Source organism: Manis javanica, chromosome 2, assembly GCF_040802235.1.
Source record: "Manis javanica isolate MJ-LG chromosome 2, MJ_LKY, whole genome shotgun sequence".
Lineage (NCBI taxonomy): Eukaryota > Metazoa > Chordata > Mammalia > Pholidota > Manidae > Manis > Manis javanica.
Window position 1 is genome coordinate 185,117,539 of NC_133157.1, and position 24,260 is coordinate 185,141,798.

Consider the following 24,260-nt stretch of genomic DNA (forward strand, 5'->3'; position numbering starts at 1 on the left):
GGTAGAAATAACAATAGTTGGTGAAGATTAAGCAAGCTAATAAGCACTCTATAGTGTTACCACTTATTAACAAAGAGCTCAGGAAAAGTAACCGGGATGGGCACTGCCATAATACAGTTCTTATCTAGTTCTACACTCACCTGAGCATGAGGCAGATTTTAAAGCAGTACTGTCCAAAAGAACTTTCTGCAAAAATGGAAATGTTCTCTATTTGTGCTGTCCAATGCAATAGCCCCTTCTGGTTACTGAACCCTATAAACATGGCTAGTTTTGTTCTAAAATATAAAATGGAGTTGGGTTTTAGGCTCAGATACCTGTAAGGAAGAATTAAATTTCTAATTTAATAGTCAAAAGTGACAGGTGGCTACTGCATTGGACAGCCTGGATACAGAAATCTCCATCATTGAAGTAAATCTGGACAGTGCTCATCTAAAACGTCTTCCAAACAATACTCATTTAAATATTGTTACCAGCTAAAGTTTTGATAAGTACTAGGTAACAAAGACTCTAGATTGTATTCCTTGACATGTAACTCAAGTGTGGCCAAACCTCTACAGCCAGGTAAATGCAGTCCCTATGTCTTGGGCAGTGGGGCCATCCATTTGAGACGTGCAAAGTCCAAGGATGAGTGTCTGGACCGATTGCCAGGCTATCTGTACTTTGAGGGAAGCCAAGTAGGTGTCCATGGCAAGGCCAAGATCCTCCCTAAGAAATTGTTTTCAATCTATTTCAAAGCATAAAGGAATGTGCTTGATCCCAAAGTTCTCCATCTAGTACAGCTGGAACTGTTTTGGCCTGAACAGTTTCAAAGGGGGGTTTAACGGCATACTGGCCTCTTTTCTTCCCCCTCAGTGTTTCATTAACTTTGAGAAATGCTACTTCCTGGTGTGTCCTCTGAGATAAGCAATTGGGGAAAGTATACCAAGATGACAAACAGAAACTGTGGTATGAGCCCCAGATAAAAGTGAGTAACAACTGCTGAAATCATTAGAATAATTTCACATACATCATACAACATAAAGAAAAACAAAGGGAAAGTGGTACTAAAATGTGTACTTCAGTATGTAAACGTGCAGGCACAGCCACTAGAGGAAACAATGAAAGTCATCAACACTTCTACACAGAAATATGTTGCTGACTCAATTATCATCAGTAGCACTGCCAACATGATTTTTTGAAACAGGCATAATTCTTGGTCAAGTTTTGAACAAAATAAAGTATAATCTTACTTATTATCTCATGGACGTACTCTTAGAAAATCCAGCATATTAAAACTGCATTAAAAAGTACATCATCTTAAAATATAAAATGAAGTTGCGCTTTAGGCTCAGATAACTAAATATTGTTTTTTTTTTTTGAACGTTCAGCAGAATATTCAGTGTCTTGTGGATTCTTTGCTGTGCTAAACTGCCATGTGCTGTGGGACATAAAACATCCATAGTCTCTACCAATAATTACCAGTGCCTTTAATCATTTCTAAAGCCACTGATCCAAGCCAATCACATTAATTCTACTAACTCCACCCTCATCAGTGACTGGTTCATCCATCCAAGCCTAATCAACTAGCATAAGGCATTGGTTGGTTGGAGAATAGGATACAAGATGTAACATCAGCCAGTCAAACAAAGAGGAAGTTTGCTGAGGGCTGTGCAAGACAGTTTCCTAGGAGAAAAACCACAGGAAAGATGGTCTCTTTCTTCTCTACTTACAAGTGGCTGTAAGGCCTGAAAAATTTTGGACTTACCTCAGAACCAGCTGGAGGATGAAGGCCAGAAATAGGAACACAGAGCCAAAAGCACAGGGGAACTCAGCTAAATTTGGATTATGTCACCCTTGTGGTCTACTCTATCTCTGAACTTCCAGTTACATGAATCAGGACATTTCCTATGGTTTAAGCCACACTGAATTTGAATTTTGGCTTCTTGCAGCTGAAAACCCTTTGATACATGCAGAAAAGTCAAAGACTGAGGCTTGGTTAAAAAAACAAAAACAAAAACACCACCACCAATGACAAAAAGGTGAGTATTGTTCCTGGACTTCCATACCAAGTACTAAAATGCAAGGCAGGCTATACTGGTTGAAACCCTGCATGCTCTTATGTGAAGGAGCTACACAGTATGAGACTGTATAGTTCTATCAGGTAGTGGCCTAGTGTGGAAAAATAACAAGCACAGTTCACACATGCAGCATTTAAGAGGAAACATGTGAAAGGTAAAAAGCTATATAATCTTTAAAGAAAAAATATGACCAGAGGTGAAAAAGCAATGTTATCAGTATTTGTGTACCAAGAGTTCTCCAGGCTGCACTGTGGACAGGCAGGGAAGTAGAAATTGACTGTCTCTGCTCTCAAGAAGCTTATAAAAAGAGACAAATGAAAAAAAATACATGTTTACTAGGTGGTGAGAAAATGATAGAGAAGTGGGCAGTCAGACAGGGTTAGCAAGGGAAGGTTTTCTAAACATGCTGGAGTTTGAGCTTGAATTTTAAAGGTTAGTAACATTTGGAGGATATGGAAAATGGTGTAAGATAAGTATTTAGGATCAGGAGTGGGAAAATTCAGTAACATGTATTTTTGAGACAGCAGCATGTAAGGTTCTAGATGGTTCTACTGCCATAGTCATGACAGACAATGGGACAAAACGAAAGAGCAAACTTGTAACTGGGGACACAGCCTCAATCTGGAATCCCTGGTTCTATAATGTCCTAGCTGTGTGACCTTGGACAGGTTACTTAACCCTCCCTGTGTCAGTTTCCTCACTTTGTAAAATGGGGAAATGTAGTTGATTGTGGGACCATAAGGATGACATGAAATAAGGCATGTGAAGTGAGTTGTATAACTGGAAGATACTTAATCATGGTAGTTATTATCACTCTTACATCCACAAATAATTAACTCATATTAGTTTCAGAGCATCTACAAGGCAAATATCTATGAAACTTGGTATACCTATTATAACGGGTTTGAAAAAAAGCTGTTTTTTAAACAGCCAATTGCAACGTATTACAAAAACCCTAAATTAAAAGAAAAACAATGATACACTAAGAGAACAGGTTGTGATTAAGAGATTATAAATACATTTATTGGTAGTATTACTGAATGTTGAATGCAAAGAATAAAATACAAAAAACCAGCACTTAAAAGGGAACATTAATCTTTAAAAAATGCAATATATTTACATATGTTAACCAATTTTGCATATCCATTTAGATTTACAAACAATATAGTTAATTCTGAAGCTTTCATTCTGAATATATTTGATTTTTGGATTCTAGTTTTCTCCATTCTAAAGTCTGCTGATTTTTGCTCTATTTAGCATATTTTCACCAAGTATGATTTATTTTCTATCTAACTTAAAAGCAAGACTCTGTGAGCTGATCCTGAAGCAGCCAGTTAAATCAGAAATTTCAATCAGCTCCTTGAGAAGATAAAGTCACATGAAAGAAAAATATCTCAATCCTAGATATTTAAATACAAAAGAGAAAAACATCAAGAAGCAAAAAGCATCACAGAAATACCAATTCTATTCTGAAGTATAATTTTTAATTCTAGCAACAATTCAATTAGAAGTAGCTTAGATGCCTTTGTTCTAAAAAATAAAACCATTAGTTCTTTCACTAAAATTTTCTGACTACATCCAAAGAATAATTATCAAGTCTTCATATTCCTTCTTAAAACCCAAGAATATGATTTATACATAACAGATTCATTAACAAAAGAGGCCTTCAAACATACTGCTGAAAGCTGCAATCCAGTTTGGGGGCCAGATTTCAACTTACATAATATTACCATTCATCACGAGTTTATGACAAACAGTACAACAGTATTCAGTGCTGTTAACTCAGAAATACTCCATCCGTTCTTGCCATCAGAGAATTAGAAGAAACGGTTATGACAACTCTAACAGGTCCTCTGAACAGGACTGCACATAAAATGAAATACTGTGAACTACAATACACTTGAAACAACATGGCTAGCTTACAGAACTGAATTTTTCACTGTTATCTTATAATAGCACTACAGAATTACAGTGAGAGTTAAACATCAGAATTATTTTCTCCAGCTAACTATCGAGTAGAAAAAGAGTTTTTTTTGCTGTATTTTTGATGAATAGGATATCTTTGAAATAAACATTTGGGAAAATTGAAAAGTAAACAAAATGAACTCCTCAAATTCATTTTTTCACAAATATTAACAACAAGCAGAGCAGTTTACAAAAAAAAAAATCAAAACTATCCTAAAAACAAATCAATGTAAGATCAAACCAATCATTTTTGAAAAGTTCTGTTTTGTTTGTTACTAGACTTGAAAATATTACTGGTTTGCTATACTGGATTTGAAAAAAGCACTTCATTTTAAGTTGAGTTTCATTGTCTCCTCTATTCCTAGAGAAAGAAAATAAAAAGAGAAAAGGGACTCTCACAACAATAAAGAAGAAATCAAACTATTAACAAAAAGTAATCATATGAAAACCCCTTTTTCTTTTTCAATACCTCATTTTAGTTTGTCCTATATTAGGTTAAGGTTTCTGGCAAGGACTTTGTAGTTTCCTCCTTTACCTTTCATTCTTTATCATTTCCATATTTTTATCAAACAAGGCTATATGTAGGCTCTCCTAAGAAGTCAGGTTGGGTCAGAGGTAGCTTTAGGATGCAGTATACTTGACTTCAGTAAGTAGTTCAAATGAACATGTCATTCCACAAGGACTACAATAAGTAAAAATGCAAAAAGAAAAATGTACAGCCCTCACTGTCTTGCAATAAGAGAAAGATTTTGTGAAACTGAACACAAGCATTGGAAGCCAGGAAACAGGCATTTGCCTCATAAACTCCTTTAATGCACCAGTTCAGGCTGGTTTTCCACAAAGGGAAGCACCCCGCTTACATAGTAGGCAATGCCAAGGGACAGCAAAGCAATGACAAAGATCAACAGCAACACTCTCCAGAAGCCCAGATCCTCCACAAACTCCTGCCAGGTGGTTCGGAAGCTGGACAGGACTCCTTCACCTTGCTGTAGGTTGGGATTAAGGAGAGAATGGCTTTCCATGGCACTGTGAAAGAAGCAGAGAGAAGAAAGGGACATGAGACAACACATTTCATCCATCCCAAAAACATAAAACAAAAGGACTGAATTACTTAGAAAAGACTAACCTTACAACACAACACTTACAAGAAGAAAACTGACATATATATACTTCCACATACTTATGTACTGATTTATATATTTGCATGTGTCTGGACAATCTATCTTAAAATGTAAATTCCTAAACTGCAATGATTATGTTTGTTGGTTTAATATCTAGCAGAGTCGAAGTTAAAAATCCATAAAAAAGTCCCAAACAGAAGTCTTGAAATAGGTCAACTCAGTTGTTTCCAATTCACATACTAAACCAAAACTTATATTGGTTATTTTAAAGTTAGAAGAATTCAAAATAACGAGTGATAATTTGAAAATTAATTTTAATGAAAATAAGCAAAAATGGGCAAATCTAAAAAAATCATTCTAAACAATGTGTGAATCTTAAAAAGGGAATTTTTATTAATTTAGTTCTATAATCTGACCAATGAAGCAATTCCTTCTTTTAAATGTAATCCTCTAACAATGGATACTTACTCCTCAGTCTGTTGTACATTTAGACAGGGCTAGTAATTAAACATTCTTAATAGTTTCCTCCCCCTGGCTTTAGTTCTATCTTGTAAAATGATAGAAAATAAGTTTATTTTTCTTCTGTATAAAGCCTAGTTGAAAATAAAGTAGTACAAATACCATAAAAACACTGATTCTGGTTTTTAGAACTGTATCAATAAAAAAATATGACTACCACAAAAAGAAAATAATGTATCTGACTTTGGTATTTGGAAGCCCACATGGTGATAAATTCAAAGCTGTAAGGGATTAGCACCCACAATTACGTCACAACATGCAGGCCCAATAATTGAGTATCATTTAGATAAAAGCCACAATGACTATAATCCTATGTATCAACTATCTGTTGCTTATAAAAGGCCATTACTACCCTTCTAAATCCATTCTCTTTGTATTTTTCCAGTCATCTGGACACAGAATAATGCAAACAACATAAAGCAATGTCTTAGACTGGTTCCCTGTACAAAAGTGGCAGTTTTTTTAAACCTAAAACTTTATTTTACTTCTTGACAGTGTTAACCAGAGGTCTTCAGCCTTTAATGGTATTACATCCTAATCATGGGAAACTGACTTCCTAATTGGCCAGTCTGTTTGACATCCAAACTTTTCTTATGTTAGAAGATGTTTTTGTTCTTTGAATGAGAAGACATTTTCAGTGGGAATCTATAACAATAAAAATAAATTTAAGAACACTCAAACATGTTTAAAAAAAAGACCGGAACTTTGAGGTTTAAACACATATAACCATAAGTAGATAAAGAAGCTTAAAAAGAGGTTAATTTAGACTTATGTGAACTTTGTTGACTATGTCCGATCTGACGTGCTCTCATATTCAAAGATGCTAGATATAAAATGACAGTTCAATTGAGCATTCTCTAGAAGCTCATGAAGATCTGCCAATCAGAATTTTCTATAGTGACTTTATCCAGTGAAGTGTTTTCTACTGTCCAGGAAATACCTGGATTTCAGGATGATGGTCTGTGTGTGTAATATACATTTTTTTGTACATGTCATCTATACTTCTTTGTCATTTCATATCTACAAAGTAAAAAGGAACTAAATTAAACTTAGGCTGAGACATGTAACAAACATGTTGCAGGTTGATTATAAACATAATAAAGCACCTATCATAATAAAGTGAGTCAAATGAATTTTTTGGTTTCCCATTTAGTACTCCCATGCATATAAAAGTTCCAGTAACACTATATAGTAGTCCACTAAGTGTGCAATAGTATTATGCCTAAAAAAAACCCAAAGTACATACCTTAATTAAAAAATACTTTGTTGCTAAAAAATACTATCCATCATCTGGGCTTTCACTGAGCTGTAATCTTTTTGTTGGTGGAGGGTCCTGCCTTGATGTTGATGGCTGCTGACTGATTATGGCAGTGGCTGCTGAAAGTTTGGATGGCTGTGGCAATTTCTTAAAATAAAACAATGAAGTTTACAACATTCATTGACTCTTCCTTTCATGAAAATTTCTCTGTAGCATGTGATGCTGTTTGACAGCATTTTATCCACAATTTTGAACCTCTTTCAAAATTGGAGTCAGTCCTCTCAAACCTTCTCACTGTTTTACCAACTAAGTACATATAATATTCTAAATTCTTTGTTGTAATTTCAACAGTCTTCATGGCATCTTCACCAGGGGTAGTTTCCACCTCAAGAAACCATTTTCCTTGCTCATCCGTAAGAAGCAGCTCCACATTGGTTCAAGTTTTGTCATGAGATGCAGCAATTCAGTCATGTCTTCAGGCTCCACTTTTAATTCTAGTTCTCTTTCTGTTTACACCACATCTACAGTTACTTCTTCCACTGATGTCTTGAGCCCCTCAAAGGCACTCATGAGGGTTCAACTTCTTCCAAACTCCTATTAGTGCTGATATTTTGACCTCTTCCTGTGAATCATGAATATTCTTAATGGCATCTAGAATGATGTCCTTTCTAGGTTTTTGGTTTAGTTTGCCCAGATTCATCAGAGGAATCATTATGGCACTACAGCCTTACAAAATGTATTTTTCAAATATTAAGACTGTTAAGTCAAAATGACTCCTTGATCCATGGGCTGCAAAATGAATGCTGTGGTAGCAGGCATGAAACAACATTCATTTCTTTGTATCATCAGAGCTCCTGGGTGGCTGGGTGCATTGTCAAGGAGCAGTAGTAGTTTGAATCTTTTTTCTGAGTAGTGGGGTCTCAAAAAGGGACTTACACTGGTCAATAAGGCATGTTGTAAACAGATGTACTGGCATACAGGCTTTGTTGTCCCATTTAGGAACATAGGCAGAGTATATTTAGCATGATTCTTAAGGGCCTCAGGATTTTCGGAAAGGTCAACGAGCACTGGTTTCAACTAAAAGACACCAGTTGCATTAGCCCCTAACAAAAGAGTCAGTCTGTCCTTTGAAGCCAGGCATTGCCTTCTCCTCTTTGGCTATGAAAGTCCTAGCTGGCATCTTCTTCCAATATTGAAAATCTATTGTTTAACCTATGTAACCTCCTTAAAGAATTTTCTCAGCTAGATCTTCTGGATAACTTCCTGCAGCTTCTCCATCAGCACTTGCCACTTCACCTTGTACTTTGATGTTACGGAGATGGCTTCTTTTCTTAACTTTGTGAACCACCCTCTGCTAGCTTCCAACTTTTCCCCTACAGCTCCCTCACTTCTCTCAGCCTTCACAGAATTAAAGAGAGTTGAGGCCTTGCTCTGGATTAGGCTTTGGCTTAAGGGAATGCTGTGGCTGGTTTGATTTTCTATTCAAACCACTGAAACTTTCTCCATATTGGAAATAAGGCTGTTTACCTTTCTTAGCATTTGTGTGTTCACTGGAGTAGCACTGTAGTTTCCTTCAAGAACTTTCCCTTTGCATTCACAACTTGCTAACTATTGGGGGCACGAGGCCTAGCTTTTGGCTTATCTCAGCTTTCAACATGGCTTCCTTACTAAACTTAATTATTTATAGCTTTTTATTTAAAGTGGAAGATGTGTGACTCTTCCTTTCATTTGAACACTTAGAGGCCACTGTAGGGTTATTAATCAGACTAATTTCAGTATTGTTGTGTCTCAGGGAATAGGGAGGCCCAAAGAGGGAGAGAAAGACAGGGGAATGGCTCGTCAGTGGAGCAGTCAGAACACACACATTCGTGCATTAAGTTTGCTGCCTTATGGGTACAGTTCATGACACCCAAAACAATTACAATAGTAACATGAAAGATCACTGATCACAGATCACCATAACAAATCTAATAGTAATGAAAAAGTTTGAAGTCCTGTTGAGAATTACCAAAACGTGACAGAGACATGAAGCTAGAAAATGCTACTGGAAAAATGGTATCCATGTACTTGTTTGATGCAGGGTTGTCACAAACCTTTACTTTGTAAAAATTGCAGTATCTGTGATGCACAATTAAGTGAAGCACAGTAAAACAAGGTATACCTGTATGGGGCAGCAGGAAAATATTTTTCATCAACTAAATTTATAGGCCCTTACGAAGTTATGCTATGTCTCAGGGAATCCTAAGAGACATCGAAACCTGATAAAGATAACCTGAAACCATAAAACTCTGGGGAAAAAAAACAGGCAGTAAACACTTAAACATTAGCATTAGAAACTTTTTTTCTGGATATGACTCTACAAGCAAGGGAAACCCAACAAAAATAAACAAGTGGGACTCCATGAAACTAAAAGCTTCTGCAATGCAAAGGGAACATCAACAAAATGAAAAGGCAACCTACTGAATGGGAGTATGTATTTTCAAATGATATATCTGATAAGGGGTTAATATCCAAAATACATAAAGAAATCTTAGAACTCAACACCAAAAAACCCCCAAATAATCCAGTTAAAAAATGGGCAGAAAACCTGAATGAACATTTTTCCAAAGACAACATACAGATGGCCAATACTATAGACAATATATACATGAAAAGAAGCTTAACATCACTAATCATCTGGGAAATGAGGTATCAGCTCACACCAGTCAGAATAGCCAATAACAAAAAGAAAAGAAGGAGCAAGATGTGGAGAAAGAATACCCTTGTGTACTGTGTGGAAATATAAATTGGTACAGCCACTATGGAAAACAGTATGGAGGTTGCCCTAAGAATTAAAAATAGAAATACCATAAAACTCAGTAATTCCATTTCTGGGTATTTACCCAAGGAAAACAAAATAATATGAAAAGATATTTGCATCCCTATGTTTACTACAGCATTATTTATGATAGCCAAGAATGAAGTAACCTAAGTGTCCATTGATAGATGAGTGGATAAAGAAGATGTGGTGCATACACACAATGGAGTATTACTCAGCCACAAAAAGAATGAAATCTTGCCATTTGTGACAACATGGATGGTCCTAGAGGGTATCATGCTAAGTGAAATAAGTCAGATACAGAAAGATAAATACCATGACTTATATGTGGAATCTAAAAAAATAAAATGAACAAAGCAGAAATAGACTAATAAATAGAGAGAACAAACTGGTAGTTGATAGGGGAGAGGTACAAACTTTAATAGTCAATAGTATTGGATTTTCTCCAGTTATATAGTCAATAGTATTGGATTATCTTTGTAGGGTGACAGATGGTAACTCTACTTATTGTGGAGAGCATTTTGTAATGTAGATAATTGCTGAATCACTATGTTGTACACCTGAAACCAATATAATATTGTATATCAACTACACTTCAATTAAAAACAAGTTATGCTATGTGTCAGGGCATCCCTAAGGGAAATAGGAAATATCAAATACATGCAAAATCTTGTTTTATCTTCTGCGCTAAAAAAGACTAATCATCATACAGCTATGCCACAATGCCAGCCAATCCTGTTGAACTTTATCTCCCCTACTTTTTAATTTAATAAAATTCATGTGTCATAAAATTCAGTGTTTCTTAGTATATTCACAATTATACAACAATCTCCACTAATTTCAGAATGTTTTTCTCTCTTCCATAATAAACTCTGTACCCTTTAGAAGTCACTTCCCATTGCCCCTTCCGCCAGATCCTGGCAACCACTAATCTACTCTCTATTTGCCAATTCTGGACATTTCATATAAATGCAATTATATAATATGTGGCCTTTTATGACTGGCTTCTCTTCTGTAGCATGTTTTGAAAGCTCATCCACATTGTAGCACATATCAGTATTTCATTCCTTTTTCTGGAGGAATATTCCACGAATGGATAGATGACATTTTGTTTATCCATTAAGCAGTTGATGGACTTTTGGGTGGTTTCCACCTTTGGGCTATTATACATAATGCTATGTACATCTGGGTACAAGTTTCTGTGTGAACATATTTTCAGTTTTCTTGGATATATACCTAAAAGCAGAATTGTTGGGTCATAGGGTAACTGTATAACATTTTAAGGAACTGCCAGACTATTTTCCAAAGTAGTTACACTATTTCACATTCCCACCAGCAGTGTATAAGGATTCCAAATTCTCCACATCCTTGCCAAACTCGCTGTTGTCCATCTTTTTTATTATAGCCACCTACTGGGTATGAAGTGGTGTTTCACTGTGGTTTTGATTTGCATTTCCCTAATGACCAATGATGTTGCCTTTAAGCATTTTAATTTAAACTTCAACAACTATATTTCTACCACGACACTGAGGGGCAGGAGTAAGACAGGATAACCAAGTATAATAATTCAATTTTTAAGAACTGACTTTATACAAAGTTATAAATAATACAAATTCTCATGCTTAAGTGAAATAGCAGGTATGTGAAAGTATGAGTAAATACTTCATGTGGAGCTGCTCAAATGACTTCTTAGCTAATAAGTAATCACATCAGAGGTAAAAATCAAGTTAGTCTACTGCTGATAAAGAGATGCCAAGAAACTAGCTATTAACAAAATACAGCAAGTGAGGTCCCCAAAACATACCAAGCAAAAAGACATTCCTGAACATTTTTCATGGTAAAGAAGCTTAAAATAATTACGGAAATGAACTTTAGGTTATTTTGGAAGAATATGATCTTTAACAAATATTAGATAACCCAGTTTATTAAACTCGGGGCATTCTGACTGGTGATCCAGAGCACACAGGTGAGATAAAAGGCTTGCCAATGTATCTTCAACTTCTTATTTTATCCACTTGTCGGCTTTCAGTGGTGACTTATGAGAAGCATGCACTGTTCCAGAAGTAAAATTCTCTGATTTTTCTGGACAGTAGTAAATACTTGGAAGTATCTAAACAAAACAGTCCTGAACTTGACAGCAGAATTAACAGTCCCCAAGGAGTGTACAGGCCTGCACATGAAGAGGGGAGAAAGCAACTACACATGCAAAGTCATCAGTTTAAGAGTGGACTATGAGAAACAGAAAAGACTTCACTTAGAACTCACAGAAACAATGATCCCAATGGTCTGAGTGGGCTCTATTACCCTGATTCCCACTGCTGATCATTCAGGTACTGGCTCAGGAGCCAATGAGGGCCCTTGAAATACATTCTACTGGAAATTCTGGGAGGAGACTAAGCTCATCATCCTTACCTTGTTACCACCTGGAAAGCTGGAGACTCCAGGGTGGCCAACGGAACTATGTGCTAGTACAGCCAGGTCCAGCCGTCTGACTGCCTCTAGAGCTAGCGAGGTCAGGGGAAAAGATGCTTTGTCACCTTTCAGGGCTCCCTGAACTGTGTTCTAAACTGCTTCTAGATGAGAAACAGGATGCTTAAGACCCTGTCAGTCATTACATCTGAGCTTCAAGTGCTTATAGGAGCCTAGATTTCATTTTTCCAACTCATGTGAAAGTAGCTTTTACCTGACCTTACAGGATTGTGTGTACACTGAATCTTGCCTTACTTTCTCTTTCTCTCTTCCTGTTTCAGTTGTCTTCAGCACTACACTTCCCTACTGTTACAACTACCTTCTTGGTCTTTTCTGATATTGTCCAAGTTCTCAAGCTTTACTTATCTTTCTCCTCCTCCTTTGAAATTCCACTTTTTGTGACCTTTATTTACAATTTTCAAACTCCTGTTTCCTTCCCTCATATTCAGTTCTCAGCTACCTCTTCTCCATCGTGTTGCCAATTCAGCAGGTTTCCTTGCACAGTCTAACAAATTATTGTGTGTGGGGGGGCCTGTAGTACTTTCTATTAATAGCTTCTCAACTGTAATCTGGACCCATAGTGACCTATATAAAGTTCAAACAAATTATCAAAGCTCTGTACTTGACAGGAAATAAATACAAAGCTTATAAAGTTGTCACAAAGGATCCAGACATTTAAGAAGTAAGTTGCTGCTTAAAAAATTGTATCTTACATACCTTTCACTTTCAGCTGTCTGCATGGTTTCCAGTTTTGAGTGAGTTCCTCTGTTAAATCCTTTGACCTCTTGTTCTTCCAAAGATTCCAGCAATCGGATGACATCTTTGTTCACTCCCCTGCGCTTTGCCAGAACTAAGGGTGTAGCACCTTGATGATTGCTAAAAAAGTTCATAAAAATGAAGGTTTTCATAGCAGTTATATTATGTTGTTAGCACCCATTTGTGTAGATCTCAGGGAAGAAGGCATGGACCAAATTAACTCAAAGTTAAAACTCAAACAGAAGCAATGGTTGAACTAGATGAGTCAATCTATTTTCTTCCTTCTAGAGAAAAAGGACAAAAAGTGTACAGTTGGCTCCTGAATAACACAGGGTTTGGGAGCACCAAACCCCTGCACAGTCAAAAATTCACATATAACATTTGACTCCCCAAAAACTTAAATAATCTACTGTTGACCAGAAGCCTTACTGATAATATAAGTAGTTAACACATATATTTTATTGTACACATTATACACTGTATTCTTACAATAAAGCTAGAGAAAAAAATGTTTTTTCAAAATGTCACAAGTCTCAAAAAAATTTTCCATTTATTTATTGAAAAAGATCTGTGTATAAGTGGACCCAGGCAATTCAACCTGTGTTGTTCAAGGGTCAACTGTACAAGCAAAAGAGTGAGAATAACAGTAATAAATGAGAATAAATAAAAAGAGGGCATCTTTCTAGAAGTTAATTGGAAAGTTCTAGATTTTAGATTCATTCTTATCTTATGTTTATATTTTATGAGAAAATGCATATTTTTAAAAATGTCTAAGAATTAAAAACAAAACATATAAGCTGTTTTGGTTCATCTGGCTATTTAACACTAATAATAGGAGACAGGCCAAATGACACTGAATCCCAGAGTCAGTTTCTGCATTTTTTCCTGTCATAGCAGAAGCATTTACTGCCACCTGAATAAGTTCAGATTTAGGGGCATTATAGCACCAATAAATTAGGTAACATGTACTTATAGTTTAAAGATCAACTCAGTTTTAAAGGTGGCCTGACATCTTTCCCACAAGTTAACTAAAACAAACAAAAAACACTACTTCAAATTGCTCAGTATAAAGAGGACTGAGCCCCAGAAAAGATATGAAGCGCACAAGGTAATTATATACATAGAAGGCAAACAGGCTTTGGAATCAGGTGTTACTAGATTCAAATTCCAACTGCGTGACCTTTGTTAAGTCATTTAACCATTCTTGTTTCAACTCTTTCATCTGTAAGATGAAGATAACACCCACCTCAAGTATTACTCACTCTAATGATTAAATGAACTAACTTAAGTAAACACAGTACCCAGAGTCCATAACAGATTTTCAAGAAATGTTCATTTGTTTTTCCTTGTCTTAAAATATATAACAATTAGTAGCAGAACCTATCTACTATTTTCAAGTAAAATTTACACTACTTCAGCATAAATCTAGAAGCCACTCCATTCCCTCTCTCCCCTAAGAAGACTACACTGACCTCAATGCCTTTCTGAACTTGTTGCTATAACTGATCAATGAGGACACAAAATCAATAGACTCTGAGACTAAACCATTGGCTCTGAGACTGAGAAGAGTGACTAGACTTCAAAAACCACAGAGAACTTACCAAATATCAATTTTTAGTCCATTGGAAACTAAGAACTGAATAGTATCAACATGGCCACAAAGATGAAGGGCTGTGTTTCCTTGATAATCTGTTGCCAGAAGATCAGCACCAAATTTATGCAACAACTGGCAGATGTCTACATTCCCTCGAGCTGCTGCAAGGTGAAGGCCTGTTCTGCCCCTGCTGTCACGAATATTTGGGTCAAAGCCACTTTCCAAAAGCCGCTTGGAATAGTTAAAGTCTCCATCGATACAGGCTTGTAGCAAGGGCACATTGGTCTGAGAAGAATCATTTACAAAAACATAGGACATCTTTCTGATATGGTAGATGGAAAATGCCTGTAATGAAATAAATATAAGGTGGGTGAGATTTCAGTAAAGCCAGACTAGAGCAAAACAGTGAAGTCACTTAGAAAAGTACTATTTCTATCCTTTGGCTCTTGCCTCTAATAAATTACCTCACCAAAGAGATATAAACAAAGTTATCAATTAGATTTTATTTTCCATTAAGCTGCTAATTTTTTTCATATCTGCTGAATCAAAATTCCAATTAAATTACTATAAAACTATTTTGCTTTTCATCATGCAAAAAAGATTAAAGAACTATTTTAAAAGTTAAGCAAGATATAATTGCTTAGATTGAAGTTTACTGCATTGTCAAAAGACATTGATGATGTGATCCTTAAACTTCAAAGACCTACACATACATGAATGTGCATACACACTCACACACACAAAAGCCATTTCTGGTAGAACTTCTGACTTAAAGTAATTCTCTTTCATATATTTGCTTCTTATTGTATTTGAGATATTCTATATGGTAAACAGAATTATCTGCTCAAAAGGTAAATCTGCATGAAAAAAACGAGTAAGTTAATTCACACTTAACTAAGGACCCACTGAATGTTGTGTTTATTGCACAAACTTCAAAATTTAATAGAAAGAGAAAAGCAAATGAAAGTGACAAACTGAACTTAAAAAATGGAAATATCATGAAATGAATTCAGATTTTTTTTGTACAATATTGATCCTACTATTTTCTGTTCTGTGGTTATCTAAATATCTGATTCTGCCAAACTCCCACTGTCTGAAGATGAGGCCTCTCTAGGAATAGAGGTGGGAAAAAGGCAGCATCTCAACTGTGCCCACTCTAACATTTCATCCATCTGATGAAGCTTAACTAGCTTGTCTACACCTATTTCATTGAAACTTATCTGACCCAAAAATCTTTTCAAAGTGTGTGTGTGTGTCTCTCTCCCCCTCCCTCTCCCCCTCTCCCCCTCCCCGTCTCTCTCTCCGTCTCTCTCTCTGTCTCTCTGTCTCTCTGTCTCTCTCTCTCTCCACCCTGGTTCATTTAAGAACAAGTTAAAATCTTATAAAATAAACTTCACTATGAAATTGAAACAAACCAAAACAAGAAAACACAAAGGCAGAGACTGATGTGTTTATAGAGATGGCTCCCTTACTCTTAGGTTAAAAAAGCTAAGTCACACATAGGCTTGGCTTGTCATTTATCAGGCAAAGACTTTCTTTTTTGAACATTGGATTGGATGTTAATTGGAGGCTAAACCAATTTATTCCTGTGCTTAACCTCAGGGGATTCAGGAAAGCACAGCTGTGGAGTCCGGCGAGCTTCTTGGCCTTTACCCCTTTGAGCCTGGTCTTCCTGCAGAACCACTGTCCCTCTAGTCCTGGGCTAGCTTACACTAGATCTCTGGGGCTGCCATAGGTTGTCTGGGCAAAAGGGAAACACTAACACATACCGAGGGCCTGTTCTGACCAGGACATTTTGCACTAGAGGTTCTTAATGAATTTTATTTAATCTTCCTAACAATTCCATGGTAAGGTTTATTATACCTGAATTTTAGTAAGGAGTTAATAAAAGGATTTTAAGCCAAAGGAAATGGCATGGTCTTACATTACTATTTCAAAAGATTACTTTGTTGGCAATATAGAGGTCAGACTGGGGGTTCAAGATTGGAGACAGAGATCAATCAGTAGGTCACGGGAGAAATCTAGGCAAGAAACGGTGATATCCTGATCTAAGGTAATGGCAGAGAGAAGGGGACATACTGGTGAGAAATAGAAGATACAATTAGCACAACTTAAGCATTGTTAAGCATAATTCTAAGGGAAAAATCTGTTTATGATTCCCAGTTCTAGAGGCTAGGAAGTCCAAGATCAATATTTTTGAGAAAACATTTACAATGCTTTGAAGGAACAAATGGAAAGGCACCCCATGTTCCTAAATAGGAAGACCCAAAATTAGAAAGATGTCAAGTTAATTTATAGATTTAGTATAAGCTCATTAAAAATACCCATTGTTTTTGTTTTTCTGAAACTAGACAAGAGATCAAATTAAACTTCAGATTATGATACTATATAATGCTTTTTAAAGAAATTAACCCAATGAAAAGGAATTAGTCAATACAATAGTTAATAATTCTCTTAAGGCTAATCTCTCTATTTTCCCTTAGAGTATTCACTGGATTGGATCATAGAAAAGACAAAGCTATCACACACTTTTTAAAAAGTAAAATACCACATATCAAGTGTGTTTCAAGAGGTAATGAGTTTTGGTTAAATTCTGAAGAACAGATAATGAAAAACAATCTACTTGGTATTTTGGTTCAAACAAAGTAAGAATTCTTGCGGTTTGCAAAATGGGATTCTTTTCGATATTAGCTCAGTAAAAAGACAAACCTTTCTTGTCTATTTTTTAAGTGAGAATAAGTGTGGTGTATTTTGTGTTTGTGTCCTTGAGAAATTAACCAAACCCCCAAATTTAATAAGCCCAATGGTAGATAATATTTTCATCTTGATCACAGAACTGAGTCTGCCCTAAAGCAAGGCCATGGGTCAATGAAGCTTTCACAGATTTTGAGCAAGTTCAGAGTAGAAAATACTCACGTAAGCTTTAAGATTAGAGCCTTCTTTTAGTAGTCACTCGGCAGTTTCTCTGAATTGTTAAGAAGGTTCAACAAGATATCCAAAAATGTGCTGGAAAGGATCCACAGTAAATGGAAAATTAAATTATCACAAAGGTATGGCACGAAAAGGACTTCCTGTTCTATTAAATACAAACGAGTGGGGCCTTATGATATTCTCTAAAACATCTTATGGGTAAGGCTTGTGACATATCAACTTGTAAGCTAGTCACTAACTGACAAGTAATAAAGTAGTTAAAAGGAAAAATAGAGACTTAACAGGAGTGGATCTACTGCCCACAAACAGGAAAGCATGGTCAGAAAGACCAAAGAAAAAGATCAAGTTATATGCCATCAGTAGGGAACAAACTGAGCATAGACAATTCACTCTTAGTCACTAGAATTCAGAATGCATATTACTCACATTACAAATGGTGGCTAGATCTCAAATTAGCCCACAAAAGCATTTTTAGAAATAAAAGAGGAAAAAGTAAAAACAAGCAATACTTATATTTAAACCAAACATGATATATTTAAGAAAAAGAGATTTCTAATTTATCCTGAATGCTAGTACTTATATATCCTCCTCAGATTCCCCCCTTTTCTTTTCAGTGTGAAAGAAAAACTGGCTCAAATCTATCTGCAGGCTTTTCCACATGCCTGACCCTGCTCCCCATGAAACATGGTGCTGCTGCTCTTTCACACTTTCCCTGGGACCCGTTCAGGTTTCCCCTCTGCGCACTGAGAGTATCTTGTCTGTCCTACTGCACTCTTCTCTTCAGGGGCCATAGGAGCACAGTCATGGGTAGGCAGTAATGGCCCGCAAAAACTCAATATAAATTCATTAAACTAATTTTACTGTGTATTCAAAATGTGCCATTTACTGGTAGAACATAAAGACTAAATCCCAAAGTTACAGATCAGGCTGAAGTTCAGGTTATTGAATTTCATATTAGTCATTCATGCTCACTGTTATCAAATCCCTTTAATAAGCTTATATAGTGAAATATTAATGGCATTTTCTGAAGTTCCATTTATAATATGTAAGTCAGATTATATAATAAGGGCTATCAGTGCTAAGCTGGAAGACAAGGTCTGACAAATTACATGTAGGAACCAGTCCAACAATAGTTTCAATACATATCATGACATGATAATACACAAAACATGTACCCTCATCAATTATGTCATAGTTTTCTATGATTCTGCTATACTAATGTAGACAAACTTCATATCATTGAACCACTTAATTAATTTCCTTGTATTCTGAGTTCTTCCAAAGTGTAGCACTTTTCATGTCCTGACTGACCACTGGAGTTCAGTCGTCATGACTAAAGCCTCTCTCTAATAAATGATTTGGCTTAATTTTCAATGTTAAAATAGTACAAGGGGGTTATTCCAAAGACAGTAGGGTTCATGTTATGAAAAGAACAAGTTTTGCTTCTCATTTCGAGATAGAATTATAAAGTATACAGTTATCCCCCATAAATAATCCTAATGTTCCCATAAATCCACAAGACAATGCTTCTGCATTTTATTTTGATATGATGAGCCCCATAAGGAAATTCATTTGATCAAATTACAGTTTTATGTGACTTCAAACTTAGTATACAAATACATTAGACCTAATTATTAGAATCCTGACAAGAAAATGTCTGAGACCCTAGTTAGACCTTAATCAGAAGAAATCTATTAATAGCTTCCCAAGAAGTTATAAAAGTCAATAAAACTCTGGACACTATAACAGTAACTATTGATGAAGAATACTGAAGATTTTTTAAATGAACTTTTTATTTTGAGATTATTATAGATTCACATGCAGTTGTAAGAAATAGAGATCCTGAGTACTCTCACGCACTTTCCCCTGATGGTAACATCTTGCAAAACAATAGTACAGTGTCACAACAAGGATGTTGATGTTGCTGTAGTCAAGATGCAGAAAATTTCCATCACTGCAAGGATGTCTCATGTTGCCCCTTTATAGGCACAGCTACTTCCATTCCACCCACCCACCACTTTCTATACCCTGGAAACCACTACACTGTCTTCCATTCTATAACTGTGTCATTTCTAGAATGTTATAGAAATGGAACTATACAATACATAACCTTTTGGGATCTTTTTTCACACACAACATAATTCTCTGAAGATTTATCCAGGTTGTTGTGTGTATCAATACTTTTTTTTTTGCTGAGTAATATTCCATGGTATGATGTCCTACAGTTTCATGGAAGGACATCTGGTTATCTCATTTTGGGGTGCTACATTAAAGCTTCTACAACTTTTAGATACATGTTTTTATGTGACTGTTAAATCTCCATTTCTCTGGGATAAATGGCCAGTAGTGCAACTGCTGGGAGTATGGAGTCTGAAGATTTTGACTAAGAAACTGTCGAGTCTGAAGGTACCTATTTTCCCATGCAAAAAAAGAAAGAATGTGAGGCTTAAAGATCACAGTGTGAGAAATGAGACAGAAACCTCCACCCCAAACCACATATGTGGTAATTCAGCAAATATAGTGAAAACTGAAAGAGCAACCAGAAAGAAGACTGTGACAGACTGCCTATATCTGGGGAAAAGAGAAGACCTCATGGAAAAGGGTAAAGTAGCAGAGTCACAATCCAGTGGAACCAAGCTTTCCCCCCACACCAGCTCACCAGCAGGAGGAAGAGAAACAAAGTGGGGAAGGGGTAAAAGCCTAGAACTGCTGAACACCTAGCCCTGGAGATCTGCTCTGGGAGAACAAACATACATTACATGGTGCTCTGGAGATTAGTGGGGTTGGAAAGCTAAAACAGGCAGAATACTTGGAGAGACTGAGATTCCACCTGCTTGTGGAGAACAGGTACCCATAACTGCCGCTCTGGGACAAAAGAAAGGTGGGTAATTTGAAAGACTTCCCAACAGCAAGAGGGCTGCTAAGGGGCAAGGACCACACAGACCTTGCTCCTTGGGAGAAAGAACAGGTGGACAAAACTGTCCCAGTACACTCAGCCCAGCAGGTTGAGAAGTTTCAGGAGCTTCAGGCACTTCATGCCCCTGGCTGGCAATGCATGCCAAGGCCACCCACCACAATATGCAGCCTGCTGCTACTTCCTCCCCGTCAGCCCTGGCTCGCAAACCTGCTGCCCCCACCATTGTGCTGGGCCAGCCAGAGGGCAGCTCCAACTACAGCAGCTACAGGAGCATAACACAAAGGCTCCTCCCTGCAAGCTCTGCCCAATGGGCCTGGAGGTGAAGGCAGGCACTGCAACAGGGAAGCAGGAAAGAATTCTTTCCTACCAACAAGCACCAGCACCGCTCACCTGTGACCCCTGCCATCGATCCAGGTGCTAGGCAGCTCCAGAGAGTAGAGCTTCTGGGCACTAGAGCTTCTGGGCATTTTCTGCATACACAAAGTTATTATTCCAGAGTAATCAATACAAATATGAAATGGCAAAAGAACCCAGTACAAACCAAAGTCCCACAAACACCAGAAACAGGGCTAAGTGAAACTGAAATCAATCTTCCTGGTAAAGATTTCAAAATAAAAAGCATAAACATGCTTGTGGAGCTACAGAAAAATATTCAAGATCTCAGGGACGACTTCAAGAAAGAGACAGAAACTTTGAAAAACACAGTACCCAAAATGAAATATACAATGGAATGATTTAAAAAGCAGATTAGATGAGGTAGAGATGGCAAATGAAATAGAAATTAGAGAATGGGAATACAAAGAAGCTGAGGCACAGAGAGAAAAAAGGATTTCTAGGAATGAAAGAATATTCAGAGAACTGTGTGACCAACCCAAATGGAAGAATATTCATATTATAGGGGTACCAGAAGAAGAAGAAGAAGAAGAGAGAAAAAGGGACAGAAAGTCTCTTTGAGGAAATAATTGCTGAAAACTTCCCCAATCTGGGGAAGGAGATAGTCTCTCAGGCCATGGAGGTACACAGATCTCCCAACACAAGGGACCCAAGGAAGACAACACTAAGACATATAATAATTAAAATGGCAAAGATCAAGCATAAGGACAGAGCATTAAAAGCACCCAGAAAGAGAAAAAAGATCACATACAAAGGAAAACCCATCAGGCTATCATCAGATTTCTCAACAGAAACTGTACAGGCCAGAAGGAAGTGGCATGATATATTTAATGAAATGAAACAAGGGCCTCCAACCAAGAATACACTACCTGGAAAGATTATCATTTAAATTTGAAGCAGGCATTATACAATTTCCAGATAAGCAAAAGTTGAGGGAATTTACCTCCCACAAACTGTCTCTACAGTGTATTTTGCAGGGACTGCAATAGATGGAAGTGTCCCTAAGGCTAAAAAGCTGTCACTAGAGAAAATAAAACTACAGTAAAGGAAGTAGACCAATTAATTACTAAGCAAATGCAAAATTAAATCAACTACCAACAAAGTCAGTCAAAGGATACAGAAAGAGTACAGAATATGACCCCTAATATATAAAGAGTGGAGGAGGAAGAAAAAGAAGGGAGGGGAAAAAAAGAATCTTTAGATGGTGTTTGAAATGAAGTACTGAGTTAAGTTAGACTGTTAGATAGTAAAGAAGCTACCCCTGAACCTTTGGTCACCATGAATCTTAAGCCTGCAATAAGTATATATCAATTGATAATCACTATGAATGTAAATGGACTGAATGCATCAGTCAAAAGACATAGAGTCACTGAATGAATAAAAAAACAAGACCCATCTATATGCTGCCTACAAGAGACTCACTTCAAGCCCAAAGACATACATAAACTAAAAGTGAAGGCACGGAAAAAGATATTTCATGCAAATAACAGAGAAAAAAGCAGGAGTTGCAGTACTTGTATCAGACAAAACAGACTTCAAAACAAAGAAAGTAACAAGAAACATAGAAGGACATTACATAATTAGGTGTCAGTCCAACAAGAGGATATAACCATTATAAATATCTATGCAACCAACATAGGAGCGCCTACATATGTGAAACAAATACTAACAAAATTAAGGCAGGAAATAGAATGCAATGCATTCATTTTAGGAGACTTCAACACACAACTCACTCCAAAAGACAGATCAACGAGACAGAAAATAAGTAAGGAGACAGAGGCACCAAACAACACATTAGAACAGATGAACCTAACAGACATCTACAGAATACTCCACCCAAAAGCAGCAGGATACACATTCTTCTCAAGTGCACATGGAACATATTCAAGAATAGAGCACATACTTGGTCACAAAAACAGCCTCTGTAAATTCAGAAGAACTGAAACTGTATCAACCATCTTCTCAGACCACAAAGATATGAAACTAGAACTAAAGTATGCAAAGAAAACAAAAAAGCTCACAAACACATGGAGGCTTACATGCTCCTAAATAATCAATAGATCAATGACCAAATTAAAACAGATCAAGCAATATATGGAGACAGTTGAAAACAATAACACAACAGTGCAAAATCTGTGGCACACAGCGAAGTCCATGCTAAGAAGTAAGTATATTGCAATACAGGCTTACCTCAAGAAGAGAAATCCAAAATGAACAATCTAAACTCAATTAATGAAACTAGAAAAAGTACAACAAAGGAGGCCCAAACTTGTAGAAGGAGGGACATAATAAATATCAGAGCAGAAATATATAAAAATGGAGAAGAATAAAACAATAGAAAGAATCAATGAAACCAGGAGGTAGTTTCTGAAGAAAATAAACAAAACAGATAACCCCCTACCAATACTTATCAAGAAAAAAAAGAGTCTACACACACAAACAGAATCAGAAATGGGAAAGGGAAAATCACTATGGACACCATAGAAATATAAATTATTAGAGAATACTATGAAAAATTATATGCTAACACATTGGATAACCTAGAAGAAATGGCCAACTTTCTAGAAAAATACAAACATCCAAGACTGACCTAGGAAGAAACAGAAAATCTGAACAGACCACTTACAAACAATGAGATTGAACTGATAATCAAAAAGCCACCTAAGAACAAATGCCTGGACCAGATGACTACACCGCTGAATTTTATCAAACATTTAGAGAAGACCTAATACCCATCCACCTTAAAAGTTTTCCAAGAAGTAAGAGGGAATACTTCCAAACTCATTCTGTAAGTCCAGCAGTACTCTAAAACCAAAACCAGGCAAAGACACCACACACACACACACACACACACACACACACACACACACACACACACAAATTACAGACAAATATCCTTGATGAACATAGATGCAAAAATATTCAACAAAATATAAGGAAATTGAATTAAAAAATATATGAAAAAGATCATCCATCAGGATCAAATAAGATTTATTCCAGGGATGCAAGGATGGCACAGTATTCAAAAATCCATCAACACCATACACTACAGCCACAAAAAGGACAAAAATGACAAGATCATCTCAAAAGATGCTGAAAAAACATTAGGCAAAATTGAACATCCATTAATGATAAAAACTCTCAACAAAATGGGTATAGAGGGCAAGTACCTCAACATTAAAAAGGCCATATATGACAAGATCACAGCTAACATCATACTGAACAGCAAAAAGCTGAAAGCTTTTCCTTTAAGATTGGGAACAAGACAAGGATGTCCACTCTCCCCACTTTTATTCAACATAGTACTGGAGGTCCTAGCCACGGCAATACAAAGAAATGAAGAGCATCCAGATTGGTAAGGAAGAAGTTAAATTGTCACTGTTTGCAGATGACATGATATTGAACATAAAAAACCCTAAAGAATCCACTCCAAAACTACCAGAACTAACTGAATTCAGCAAA

At 36.5% G+C, this 24,260-nt stretch overlaps 1 protein-coding gene across 6 annotated transcripts in view; it reads right to left on the reverse strand.

Moving 5' to 3' along the window:
* Window positions 1-3,052: 3,052 nt before the first annotated feature.
* The window catches only part of ANKRD46 (ankyrin repeat domain 46), a 58,126-nt gene continuing 36,918 nt past the window's right edge, over window positions 3,053-24,260 (reverse strand). For 3 of the 6 annotated variants that reach the window (XM_036995511.2, XM_036995510.2, XM_036995512.2), the window contains exons 2-5: window positions 17,474-17,563; window positions 14,565-14,902; window positions 12,925-13,083; window positions 3,053-5,048 (exon numbers count right to left, since the gene is read on the reverse strand). In XM_036995511.2, the coding sequence (XP_036851406.1) occupies window positions 4,832-5,048; window positions 12,925-13,083; window positions 14,565-14,875 (687 nt within the window). In that variant the 5' untranslated portion in view covers window positions 14,876-14,902; window positions 17,474-17,563 and the 3' untranslated portion in view covers window positions 3,053-4,831. Of the gene's footprint in view, window positions 5,049-12,924; window positions 13,084-14,564; window positions 14,903-17,473; window positions 17,564-20,795; window positions 20,818-24,260 lie in introns of those variants that run through there. The other 3 variants (XM_036995514.2, XM_036995513.2, XM_073229900.1) reach the window with 2 other exon arrangements.